Source organism: Balaenoptera borealis (assembly GCF_965194805.1).
Source record: "Balaenoptera borealis genome assembly, chromosome: 14".
NCBI classification, from domain to species: domain Eukaryota; kingdom Metazoa; phylum Chordata; class Mammalia; order Artiodactyla; family Balaenopteridae; genus Balaenoptera; species Balaenoptera borealis.
This window is the reverse complement of record NC_138875.1, coordinates 72,634,060-72,647,582: the sequence shown is the minus strand read 5'-3', so window position 1 is coordinate 72,647,582 and position 13,523 is coordinate 72,634,060. Positions and strand designations below refer to the sequence as shown.

The window sequence follows — 13,523 nt, the reverse complement described above, 5'->3', positions numbered from 1 at the left end:
GCCTCCTTGGAGCCCCCGACTGGAGGCCTCTGCTCCATGGGTGTCCCTCTGAAGGCCAGGCCTGTGCTGTGATGGAGCTGCAGCCTGGGCCTCTCAGCCACATGAAAGGCTTGGGATATTTTTGCCCGGAGAGCAGGCCCCAGTGGCTTTGGGGGCTGTATAATTAGAAGTGGCTCTGAGCCCACAAGAGGCTGGAGCTGGGGGCTGCGGTGGGCCAGGCGGCCCGCCCCAGGCTCAACCCGGGGAGGACTCTGGCAGAGACTCAAGTCCGGGTGAGGTTTTCCCTCCTCCTCGGCCCTGGCTGTTCAGCGGGGTGGGGGGGGGTGGCACGGTGGGCACAGGTGGGGTCTCTGAATCATTTCAAGGCTGGGCAGACGACCCATTGCTCTCTGCCTCTGAACATGCAGGTCGCAAGCGAGTGGCCCGGCCCCCTCCATGCCCCAGGCCTGCCCTTGCCTTGGAGCCATGGTGCTGCGGGCTGTGGGGGTCACCCGGGCCAGACCCCGCAACAGGTCCTGGAGCTGGAGAATGTGGACCGTGAGTCCCTCAGGACGGATGAGGAGTGGCTGGAACCTGGGAATGTGAGAGTGGAGGGCAGAATGGTCATTGACATGGCATCAAGCATTTATTGAGCACCTACTGTGTTCCAGGCACTATCCTAGATGCTGGAGTTATGGCGGTATGCAAAACAGGCAAAGTTTCTGGACCCCATACACCTAGTTCATCTATTCAATAATCTTCAGGAACTGCTCTGAAGGTGCTGGGTTCCCGTCTACCTCAGGGCCTTTGCATGTGCCATTCTCACTGCTAGGAATCCTGTCACACCCTTGCCTTCCTAAATACCTCCTCATCTTCATGAGTAACTCTACTTTCACCTCCTCATGGAGGTCCCCAGGAGCTCCAGGACCAGACTAGTCCCCCCAGACTGGCCTCCCATAGCCCCAGAAATGCCCCATCCCAACTCTTAGGTCAGTTTGCAGTCAGATATTCATTTCTTTGTTTACTTGCTTATTGCAGGTCTCCTCTCTTGGTGCCTGTGTTTGCTCATCACTGTTTTCCAGGGCCTGACACTGGGCTGGGTGTAAAATCAATGCTCAAGAAATGTTTGTAGAATGAATAAAATTTAGAAGGTTACAGCATTGGAACCTTACCGCTGGCAGGCTTGTGGTGGGCATCTAGACTGACCCCACATTTAGCTGCAGCCCAGAGAGGGGCAGAGGTTTGCCCAGCCACCCACAGCTGATGCATGAGGGGGGGTTGGAACTCAGGGATCCTTCTTTCTGCCATCAGTGGCCGACATTTCCCTCTTCTGTACTCAGGTAGAAAGTTGAGATGTTTGACTTAAGTGTGTCTTTGTGTGTGTGTGTGTGTGTGTGTGTGTGTGTGTGTGTGTGAGAAACATGGTCTGATAGCACTTTAACGGGGTCACCAGCCTGGCAATTTCACTTCCAGCTAAGACACAGAAGGACTGGTGAAGAAGCAAGGGCTCTGATCCCCAACATGCTGTTGGATCCCAGGTAGGTCACGCTGCCATGAACCTCAGTTTCCACATCTGTTGAATGGGCTTTGCTTACTCATTCACCTCTCTCCCCCCAAGGTCTTCTGGAACCCGCTGGGTTTGAGGCACAATGATAGGCTCTATGGGGGGAGGAAAACCCAGTGCTTTGGAGGGTGGAGGATTCCAGCCAGCTCTGCAGGGAACAAGTAATCATAGGCAACCGTGGTGTGAGAGACAGAATAATGCCCTCCTGCACACACCCCCCCAAAGATGTCCACATCCCAATCCCTCAAAACTGTAATATGAGTATGTCACCTTACCTGGCAAAAGGGATTTGCAGGTGTGATTAAGTTAAGGCTCTTAGGGAACTGATCCTGGATTATCTGGGTGGGTCCAGTATCATCACAAGGGTCCTTAAAAGTGGAAGAGGGATTGGAAGAGAGAACCAGAGAGGTGGCAGCGTGAGAACTCAGACCCTGCAGCTGACTCTGAAGATGGAGGAAGAGGACTGTGAGCTGAGGAATGCAGGCAGCTTCTAGAAGGTTGAAAAGGCAAAGACTCAGATTCTCCCTGTGAAGACTCTGGGATAAAGAGAGCCCGGCCGACACCTTGATTTTCGCCCAGTGAGACCCATTTCTGACTTCCAGCTGCCAGAATGCTAAGATAATAATGGTGTGTGGTTTTAAGTCACCAGGTTTGTCATAATTTGTTATAGCAGCTGTAGGAAACTTATACACTTGGCACCTGGCCAATGCTTTTGTATTGTCCAGCACGTTTACACCCTCTGACTCCTGATTTTCCCAGCAGCCTTGTGAACAGAAGAAATTCTCTATCCTCATTTTACAGATGATGAAAGAGGCTCCCCATGGGGCAGGACCTGGTGAAGGCAGACCTAGAACCTGAGGCTCTCTGTCTCCGGTCTGGGACTGCTCTGGCCCCAAAGGAGGAACACAGAATGGGACCGCAACTTAGTCTGGGGCCTCTGGGCCACCCGTGCTGGAAGCAGGCCCTGTTCAGGTTGGTTGTACCTCTGCCCCTTGATCTCTTGGGATCCGATTCCCCTCAGCCTGCAGACTGTTGGGGCAGGGGCTCCTCCTCAGGCGGTGGGCCCTGGGGCAGGTCTGGCCGCTCCTGCTCACCTGCCATCTGGTCTAAGATGGGCCTGGGACACCCCCTGGCCATCTTCAGGAGGGCTCAGCTGTTACAACATGTCTGTGGGCGGCCACTTGCCCCAGGGGGCATGTGAGCACATGAGTGTTTGTGTGTGTGTCCATTGGTGGATGGTTCCCCATTCCCTTAGGATGCAAGGTTTGGGGTGATCTCAGAGAAGATGGGAAATTTTCTGGTTTTATTTTCCAAACAGCTACCCCTTCTTTGAGCAGGTGAGTCGTGGCTGCTGGGACCACAGAAGGGAATAGTTACAACCTAGGGCCCTGGTTCCTAAAGGGTGGTCATGACCTGTTCGTTCACGCACTCCCCCTGCTCCAAACCTTCACTGGCTCCCTACTGCCTCGTGGATGAATGCCATTCTGAGACTTTAGCCCTGCCCTGGTGACTTCTCCCACCCTAATCATCAGCTCTTCCCTTTCGTCCACTTCATGCTCTAGCCCAGTTTAATTACAGCCCCTTGTCCGTGCGTGGCGTTCCCAGCCACCTGCCTTTATCCACACTGGTCCCTCCTCCTGGGATGCCCTTCCTGGGTCTCCTCTTGCTGGGACTCTCCTCATTCACGGCCACATCCTCTAGGGCGACTTCCTTGCCTCTTTCTCTCAGGGGATCTCTCTCTGTCCTGGGCTTCCCTGAGCCCTTGGCCTCTCTCCTGCCACAGACCCATTTCTGTTTTGTAAAAAAATAATTTACATACGTGTGCTTCTCCTTGGAAGTCTGCGAGCTTCTTGAGGGCTGGGCTGTGTCTGATTACCTCTGAAATCTGCTCAGCACAGGGCCTGGTGCTCTACAGGTGTTCATTAAGCATTTGATGGATGAATGAATGAATGGTGCAGGAATGAATGAATGCAAAGGACTACTGTCCCACTGGATTCCTCAGGTCTGCCAGAGGGCCCGGTACCCTGGGTGAGCCTCTTGAATTCACCCTGCCTCACTTTCCCCATCTGGGAAATGGGGCCACGACTCCTGCTCTGGCCATTCCATTGGGGTATCACAAGGCCACAGATCTCACAATGTTAGAGCCATAGGGAACCCAGAGGGCTTCCCACCCACCCCTGCGAATGGGGAAACAGAGGCCTGCCGAAGGAAAGGGCCTGACCAGGGCCAGACAGTGGGTGCCAGGACTCGCTCCCTGCCTCAGGCCTGACCCTCCATGCATCCCTTAAACGCAGCCCAGCTCCCACTCTGCACTCTGAGCCTCGGAAAACCTGAGTCACAGCTGGAACCAAGTGTGGGGAATTTTCCTCCTCATTTTCAGGGACCTCGGAACCTCCCTGACCTCATCCCCTTCAGAAGGGGAGGCAGGATCCCAGCTCTCTGGGCCGTGGGCGCTCCACAGCACGGCCCTGTCTGTGTGTCTGTCGTCCTCAGACTGCCCTGGGGACAGGCGGTCAGGGAGGAAGTGCCCCATCTGGTGTCCCCGGGGCGTGGAGGGGACGCCCACGGGCGTGAGCAAGGGGGGACTGTGTGTGGCCGAGCTTGGCCCCGCCCCTGCCCCTGTCCCCACCCCAAACCCACTTAATGAAATCAAGCTGGCCCCGCTGAGGGGAGGGAGGGAGGCGGGAGGAGGCGGGAGGGAAGGGGCGGGCGGGCGGCAGCCAGAGCCGCGGCCACAGGGCACTGCCACGGACTTGCTCTGCTCCACCTGGCGGGACACCCTGTGTGAGGAGGCACTGGTGAGTCCTGGGGGCCCCTCCTCTCTCCAGGGAGCCTGGTGTGTCTTGGAGTTTAGGGGGCCAGTGTGAGTGCTTGGGGGGCTTCTCTAAGTATGTGTGAGCTTTGAGGCTGTGTTCGATGCTGCCTACTTGTGCGTGATCTGCGCTAAGGGGGCGGGTGGCGGGATGTGTGTGCACCCTGGACGCCGCCCGAGTGCCGTGCTGGGTTGGCCGGAGTGTGGGTTGTGTGCAGTTGTGTGTGGGCAGTTGGGGTCTTGCTGCAGGGGATGTGTTGTTCTTGGAGAGTGGGCACCAGGGTAGGTGCTCCCAGGGTCTGCGGGCGGGTGCTATGGATGGGGGTGGTCCCGTCCGTGGGGATACACGGGGGGGCGGTCAGGGGGTGCACATGTGCACACGTTGTCAGAGAACCAGCCCGTTGTGTGTCCACGTGTGTTCTCTGTGTATCTGTGCTGGTGGGCAATCTGGGGTGTCGAGATGTTATGCGTCTGTGTCTTTGTGCCTGTGTTGTGTCTGTGTATTGTGTGCCCGTGCTGCTGCTGCTCTGCGTGTGTGTGTGTGTGCGCGTGTGTGTGTGCGCGCGTGTGTGTGCGTGTGCGCGCGTGTGTGTGTGTGTGTGTGCGTGTGTGTGTGTGGATTTTGAGCCTTCAGGGCCCCCGTCCCTCCCCAGGTCTCCCATCCAAGGGGCCCAGGTCCCTGTCCTCGGCTGCCCTGGAGCAGGGGTGCAGAGCTTCAGCCAGAACCCCTCTCCACAAGGCCACTAATTGAAGCCAGGTTTTTGTGGGCCACCCCTCCCCCCCTGGCCACCAGTCTCTGAATGGGGGTGGGGCAGCCACTCTGGCCCATCAGTCTCAGGTTCTAGAGAACTTGGCCTTAGGGATGGATTTGCCTCATCTGCCTATTCCTGACCTCAAGTGGGGATATCACATTTGAAAACAATAAACTCTGAGTGAGCTGGGCTCTGAAGAGTCCCTGCTCCCAGCCAGGAGTCCTGGATAGTCACGTGGTGCCACTAATTGCCATCTACACTGTGCCAGCCACTGCTATTTCTTGTCCTAACAATAGTCCAGGAAGGTGGCCTTATCCCCATTGTACAGATGTGGAAACCGAGGCTCAAAGAGGTGATCTGCCTGGCCTCAAGACACACAGCTGGGAAATGACCTCCTCCCAGGTATTCGGAGCCGCCTCTCCAGTCAGGCTCTTCCCTGACTGGCTGTGCGACCCTGGGCAGGCCTTTCCCAGTGTTGGGCCTGGGTTTCCTCTTGGGTTAAACAAGAGGGGATGGCCTGACCCCACCTCTTAATGGCCTGTGAGTTTCCGCATCCTGGAAAAAATGAGGACGCAGGGAGGAGGTGGGGGCAGCTGATGGGCAGAACGATCATATCAGAGCAGCCCAGGCCAGGGTGCCCATTCTACAGATAGAAGACTGAGGCCCAGAAGGGTCAGGGGGCTCATCAAGCAGGGTCACACAGCCATCTCCTGTGAGGCCCGGCCGGCTCCCCGCACTTTGCCTGCACCTTTCCCCCGGAGCCCTGAGGGGAGGGTTGTGGTGGGTGTGAGGGACTCTGAGAGTCGGGGTCTCAGCCTTTAAGATCCAGAGGTAGTTTGTGTGGCCTCTTTCCTTATCCTCTGCCCCTGCCCCCAAGGATCCAGGGGAAAGGAGGACTTTTCTCTGTCCGACTCACTGCCGCACATTCGTGTGTGAGCGTGTGTGTGTGTGCGTGTGTGTGTGTGTGCGCACATGTCTGGTCCTGGATTCCTCACTGGCCACTCAACGAGATTTCACTCAACGAGGTAAAAAAGTTGCTCTTTCCTGGAGAATGGCGGGAGACAATGAGCAAATTTACACATCAGGTGAGGATAATCATCATTTGTGACTTGGGGTGGGAGAATGTTGGCTGGTCCTGCATCTCTGCTGGGGTAGAAATTTGGCTGCTTCTGAATTTCACCTTCCCTCGGGGAGCAGCTGCTCTGCACCAGGCACTTTCTGAATGTGATCTCATCCGGTCCTAACAGCTCAGGGAGGCAGGCCCTGTGCTCACCTCCTCACCCTGCCCCCAGTTTACAAATGGGGAAAGTGAGGCCCAGAGGGGCCGGGCAGCCAAGCTAAACCCAGATGGAGCTAGGATTCTAATCCTGGCCTAACCGGCCTTATCGCTCTGCTGCCTGCGGAGCTTCAGTACAGAAACTTCACAGCCGTCCCCCCAAGAAAGGCCCCTGGTCTTCAGGCCCCACTGGTCAGAGTTGCCGTCTATGGTGAGAAGTTTCAGCTGCCGCCATGAAAGGTCTCTCCCGGGCTTGACACAAGGCGGAAGGCAGGGAGGTGACTGGCAAGAGACAAAAACCCCCAAGATCAAAGCTGTTTGTAGGAACATTTGCTAACAAGTGTCAGAGAGTGGAGGGCCCAGGAAGGCTCCTAAACTTTGTGGAACATCTCAGATCCTGGTTCCAGCTGACAAGTGATGTCAACCAGTGATGGAGCCCATTCCTGGGCCAGCCTTAGGCACATGAGAGAGAGTGTGCTGGGTGTGTGTGTGAATTCTCAGAGTCACAAAGAAGAAGGTTCAAATCCCAGCTCTGACACTTAGCATCTGTGTGTCCTTGGGCAGGTGCCTGTCTGTCTCTGAACCTCTGTTTCCCCATCTGAAAAATGGAGACAATGTTAGTGCCCAGGCCTTCTTTGGAATTGCACCCACAAAAGGGGCTCAGATGAGTAACCCGTGATAAAAGTACACGGTGACCAACTCATTTAAAATGAACCCCTGGGTGAGTGTTGCCTCATTTGATGTCCTGGGAATTATCTTTTGTGTTTTGCCATCTGAGCCACTTTGTCCAAATTCGTGTCACATCAGGAGGCCCCAGGTCACTTGGAACAAGCCACTCAGTGGCCCCGTGTCATTCCTACAACATCTTCTGAATCCCCAAGTCAGCGTGAGTTGGTACTATCACCCACTTTACGGAGCTGGGCCTGAGGCCTGGGCACTCAAGGGGACCTGCCGTCAAGATGTTGGGCACCTGACTTCCTGCTCCAGCCCAGGAACTCACTGTGTGGCCTGGGGCCTGCCCCTTGCCTTCTCTGGGCCTCTGTCTCCCCATTTCCATCCCCTGGAGAGGGCACCTCAGTCAGGGGATCGTGAGGCTTTTCCATCTTGGCACTTGTAGCCCCATCCAGAGTCCTGGGCCCTCTTCTGGGTCAGGCAGAGGCTCTCAAGGGGTAGCCTGGGGGGCGCAGGAAGGGGTTCCTGGGTTTGTCTGAGAGGCCAGGCTGACTCACACTGGCTGGGAGATGTACTGCTTTAGAAGCCGGACTCCTCTGTAAAGCTGGGCCATAAGGAATTTATTATTAGTCAGCCAGGCTGTCTGGGCCGGGGAGGGTCTGGGGGGTTCACGTCGGGAGCAACCTTTCAGCAGGGGGAGGGAGGTGCGGGGTTCATCTGGATCCCATTTGGTGGCGGCCATAGGACTTAGGCTCCAGCTTTGTTCCAGGCACGAGGGTTCCCTCTGGGCCTCCAGGCCCTGCTTTGAGCCTTGAGGTGGGGGTTAGCCATGGGGCACATGCTCACACAGGCCTCTGCTGAGCTCAGAATCTGGATGCTTCAAAACCTATGAATCTTCCAGAGATGGGACCGCAGAGGAGCTGGGAGCAGCGAGGATGGCTTCCCAGAGGAGGGGGTCAGCTCTCTCAGTTACTCACTGAGCCCTACCATCCTCTCTCCCTCCGTGCCTGCATCCAAACCCCAGCTCTTCCTTAGCAAGTCACTTAATCCCTCTGAGCCTCAGTTTCCTCACCTGGAAAATGGGGAGAATGTAGTACCTGCCCTATTGGGCAGTTCTCAGGATTCAATGAGAAATTCCATGTAAGAAATGTAAAATAGTGCCTGGCACATGGCAAGCAATGAAAGGGTAAGTTCTTATTCATTCAGCCAACTCCATCAAGATGTGTTTATTGAGCACTTGCTGTATACCAGGTATGATGCAAAACCCTGAGGGTGCCGAGATAAATAAGATTTAGCCCTTGCCCTCCGGAAGCTCAGAGTGAAGTCGGGGGGACCAGTGTAAACCCCGGGATGGGGTCCATTGTATGGTGGGGAGGCTCAGGCCCGGGGAAGGGAAGCGACTTGCTGGAATAGGTTCTGTGTCTGCCGCACCTCCTCAGGGTCCCCTGAGCCTGGGGTCCCAGCCTGACGTCTCTCCTGCCTCGCTTCCCCACAGGTTCCAGGCAACATGGTTTCTGCGGCAGCCCCCAGCCTCACTGTGTCTCTCCTGCTGCTCCTGCGGGTCCTGCCCGCGGCGTCCTACTCCGTGTCCCTGCAGGCCACCTTCCTGGAGGACACAGGGGGCAGCGGGGAGGCCGAGGGCGCGTCGGCCTCCTCCCCGAGCTTCCCGCCGCCCCGGACCCCAGCCCTCAGCCTCACGTCGGTGGGGCCCCAGCTCACGCCCCTGGCGGGCCCCAAGCCCCCCACCAACTTCCTGGACGGCATCGTGGATTTCTTCCGCCAGTACGTGATGCTTATCGCCGTGGTGGGCTCGCTGGTGTTCCTGCTGATGTTCATCATCTGTGCCGCTCTTATCACCCGCCAGAAGCACAAGGCCTCTGCCTACTACCCCTCATCTTTCCCTAAGAAGAAGTACGTGGACCAGAGTGACCGGGCCGGGGGCCCCCGGGCCTTCAGCGAGGTCCCCGACCGGGCCCCTGACGGCCGGCCCGAGGAGGCCTTGGATTCCTCCCAGCAGCTCCAGGCTGACATCCTCGCCGCCACCCAGAACCTCAAGTCTCCCGCCAGGGCCGCCCCGGGCATGGGAGACGGAGCCAGGATGATGGAGGGCAAGTTGGAGGAAGAGGAGGAAGGCAGCCAGGAGGCAGACCAGGAAGCCCAGGGACATGGGGTCCCGGCAGAGAAACCAGAGGTGCCGCCAGAGGAGCCCTGCTCAGCGCAGGCGGATGGGGCTCTGGCAGCCGCTGAAGGTCAAGGGGAGCCAGAAGCAGCTCCCTCATTAGCCCTCGAAGCTGGGGGCCCAGCTGGTTCCCTCGAAAACCCCTGTGCTTGCGGCAGTGTCCCCCCCAGCATCTAACAGGCCTCTAGGGCTGCCGGCCCTGATTGTCGGACCCCTGGTGGTCACCTCTTTGGGCACAGAAAGGTCCTCGGCCCTGACCGTGCTCTGACACCCCCTACTCGGCCACTCCCCGCTGCAAATCCCGGCATGTCTGATCCTACTACAGCAGGCAGAGATGCTGGTCTCTGTTGCACCCTCAGGAATCTCATCGACTTCGAGAACATTTGTCCCTGCAGCCCCAAGGGCTACATCCCAAAGTACAGCTCCTCTGGGGAGACGGAGCTGAGGATGTGTCCCCGTCACAGGCACGTCCGCTGGGAAACATATGTCTCAGGTCCCTTGTGACAATGCAAACATCGCTGCTTTCCATTGAGGTAGGAAAGAGAAACAGAATAACTAGGAGTTTTGGAAGAGTTTGAACAGATGGGAGATGCAGAGGGGCCTGGGGTTGAAGCAGGTAGAGGTACCGCAGAAGATCAGTCAGGAAGCTTCCGTGAGGGGTCCTGCACCGATCACGACAGGTTCCTAAGTGAGCATTTCCCAAACTGGGTTCCCTGGAAGAAAGATTTTGAGGTCCAGTGAATGAATTGAGGAAACATCGCTTCTCTGCTCTGCGTACCCCTCTTGGAGCCCCCCAAGGCTCTGACAAGTCCCGCAGTAAAGGTGCCCATGGAATCTGATTTCGCTTAGCCTTTCCCAAAAAGCTTTTGGCCGCGGAGTACTTTTGTTTTTGTTTTACAGCTACAGAGTAAAATCCTGAAGAGAACACTCTGGAAGTTACAGCTCCAGGTGTTCTCCAGGGCGCCCCCTCCCCAGTTCCTGGTTGGTCCGGGGTGAAGGCTGTGGAGGTGGAGGCTCAGCCTCTCAGGGGCTGCCTCTCATCCTGCTACTGCGGGCATGGGGCAAATGAATTGAACTTTCTTGCCAGGGCCCCAAGGCAACCGAGAAGTGGTGGGGGCAGGGCTGTGTGTGAGGGGACCCCACTCTGGGGGAATCTGAGGGGATCAGGGAGGGTTTCCAACAGGCTGGAGCAGGGGGGCCCTGACCCCCTGCCCTTCACACACACACACACACACACACGCACACATATCTGGCAGCCTATGCCCATAGCGTTCTTTAGTCTTCGACAAGGGAGCCTGAGCTCCGTCCTGATTTGGGGAGGCTCTGAGGGGGGGGGGTTCCTCTTCCCCATCCCTCCGTCCGCCCTCCCCCCAACCTCCGCACAACTCTCCAGGTGCTGGGATATAACAAACTAGCACAATAAACCTTTATTCTGGCCTGAGCGTCACTGGTTTTCTTGGGGCGGTAGCGGGGGAGGAATGAATCTGCTGGGAGGTGGGGAGCATCTCCCCTGGGCTGTTCTATGGGGGTGGGGCAACTTTCTGGGGCCAGGGGCTGAATGGGCAGATTGGTGTGGGAAACGGAGGGAGGGATGGATGCCCTATGGGAACAGGGGCCGGAGCTTGTGCCCCATCAGCCCTGGGCTTGTGGCCACAGAGGCAGGTTCCACACGTGCCTCTGCTACTTACTGTGTCTGCAGGAGAACCACCACCTCTCCGTTTCTCCCACGGGGCAGTGGAGGGGCTTGTGGCTGAGGTTTCAGTTTCCCCTGACCCTGCAGTGTGGCTAAGGACTGGCCCGGGTCTTAGGGAAAATGCCACACTCGCTGCACCCTTGGCCAGTGGTGCGTGGGACTGGAGGCAGCCCTGGCCTGTGTCTCCTCGCCCACCAGCCTCCTCCTTGCCTTTGATGGCCATTCCTGTGGCCACTGCTCCCCCTCCGTGCTGGAGCTGCCAGCTGGAATCCAGATGCGGCTGGGCTGCGAGCACGTGCTGGATCCCTGGGGTGATGGGGGCAGGGAGGCCATCCTCCTGCAGCCCCTCTCCTCCTCCGACCCCACATCCATCCAGAGGGGGCCGGGGTTTGGGTTTCATAACACACAATGGCCACTGTCTTGCTCAGTAGGGAAGGGCCCTCCCTCTCTCAGCCCAGACAGGCTCCCGCCCAAGAATGTAGGGAGAATCTAAATACAGATACTGAATACCCGGATGCTGTGTGGCTGGGACCAAGTCACTCAACCTCTCTGGGTGGGACAAGCTCTCTCCTTCTTCCTGAACTCCTGCGGGGGTCCTAAGCGCTGGGGTGTGGCTGGGAAGTGCATGAAGCTTCCTCATGACAGGCAAAACCCAGGTAAGACAGAAGCGGACACTGGCGATCCCTGGGGAGCAGGCAGGGCGGCATCTCCCAATCAGCAGCTTCCTGGTCAGTGGCTCCCCATTGGTGCCCAGTGGGCCCTCCAGAGAACGTGGAGTGTGTGGCCTTAGCCACAGCCTGTGTCCCCAGGGACTGCTGGGGGGGGATAAAGGAGGTGGTCTGAGCCCCAGCGCAGGAGTCAACCTCTCCCTCACCTCTGAGCTTTTACAGCTACTATTCCCTCTGCCTAAGACACCCTTCCACCCCCTCCTTGCCTTGCTAACTCTCATCTTCTAGCTTCTGGCTTAGATGTCCCCTCCTCCTGGGAGTCTTCCTGGATACCCCGCACCCAGCCTCTCTTCCACAGTCCCCTGGGCTCAAGGATGATAAAAATTGCTTACAATTAAGGGGCATCTGTTATGTGCCAGGCACTGCTCTAAGCAGGGGACATCATTAACTCATGGCAACCCTACGAGGTGGGCAGTGTTATTATCCCCATGTCACAGATGGGGAAACTGAGGTCCAGAGAGGGGAAGTCAGTTGCCCAGGTCACACAGCCAAGATTCCAGCCCTGCAGTCTGATTCTGGAGTCTGAGTTCTCTGCTGGGCTCTACTGCTTTTCTGATGAATGAACGAGTGACTGAATGAAGTAAGCACTTCGGGAGGGAACAGCAGGGCCCCACTACCACTGAGGCTTAGCGCCCCTCCACTCTGCTCCCGCCTCTGTGATGGAGGTACCCAGGAGGGGCCTTTTATGCGCACACATCTGGCTGGCACCAAGCGGGGAGTGAGCCGCGGAGGGAGACCATGGTGGGAGCGTGTGTGGCTAGGGCCAAGCGGGGGGGCGGGGGGGGGGAAGAACGGGCTTAAGCGTGTGGGTGAGGGGTTCCAGTGTTCCCAGGGATCCGGGAGGCTGCCAGGGCACGACCAGGCCCCCACTGTCCCAGGGCTTGTGAAGCCACACAGCGGCCCCCAGCCTGGGAGTCTGTCCTGGGGCCAGGCCCGCTGCCGCTGTCGAGGGGGAGAGGGAGGGAGAGCAAAACCACCCCGAGACATGAACCCTAGCTCGTGTTGGAACGGGGCTTCTGGTGACGTGTGGTAGGGTTGGGGGTTGCTGAAGAGCCCTCTTTCCCATGTCCTGCCCTGCTCTGATCGCTTGACAGGCTGGGCATAATCTGGCTGAGGTCATGTCCGGGGTGTGGGCAGGAGGGGCAGAACCCACACTTCCCAGGCCGTCGTGTGCTGAGCACATCATCCTTAACCTTCTGGGGTGCTCAGAGTGGTTTGGGCTCTGGGGTGAGACCAGTTGGGTCAATGCCAGCTCCACGCTTTCCTGGCTGTGTGACCTTGGGTGAATCACCTCACCTCTCTGGGCCTCTGTTTCCGTGTGTGTAAAGAGAGGATGATCCTACCCCACCTGGCAGGGCTCTCCACCTGCACAGTGGGATTACCTGGGAGCTTTTAAAAATCCTGACTCCTGGACCCCACCTGGACCGATGAAATCATTATGTCTGAGGGTGCGGCCAGGCAGCTGTCACAGCCAAGATTCACAGTCCACGAGGAGAGGGACCTGGGGGTCTGTCCACCACTGTCTCCCTAGCACTCAGCACGGTGCCTGGCACATAGCAAGTGCTCCGTGTGTGTGTGCATGTGTTTAAGGCTGAAGGAAGGCATCGTGCCCGCACATCCATAACCACATTTAACTCTCGCCACACTCTTTACAGAGAGAGGAGCAATATCATTACCCCCATTTTACAGATGAGAAAACTGAGGCTCAGAGGGGTGTAGTGACTTGCCTGAGGTCACACAGCCGGGCATAGCTGGGATTCGGACCCAGGTCTGTCTGGCTTCTCAGCCTGGACTCTTCAGCGCTGAGGCTCCTGCCTCATTTTAGAACTTTGTGGTCCAAAAGTAGAGCCCCTCCGCTGATGGTAGGG

The 13,523-nt window shown here is 57.5% G+C and overlaps 1 protein-coding gene across 1 annotated transcript; it reads left to right on the top strand.

Annotated features, from left to right (window-relative positions):
- Positions 1-4,241: 4,241 nt before the first annotated feature.
- Positions 4,242-10,670, top strand: TMEM119 (transmembrane protein 119). The gene is made up of 2 exons (XM_082353404.1): positions 4,242-4,341; positions 8,551-10,670. The coding sequence occupies exon 2, from the start codon at positions 8,563-8,565 to the stop codon at positions 9,409-9,411; it is 849 nt and encodes a 282-aa protein (XP_082209530.1). The 5' UTR covers positions 4,242-4,341; positions 8,551-8,562; the 3' UTR covers positions 9,412-10,670.
- Positions 10,671-13,523: the final 2,853 nt, after the last annotated feature.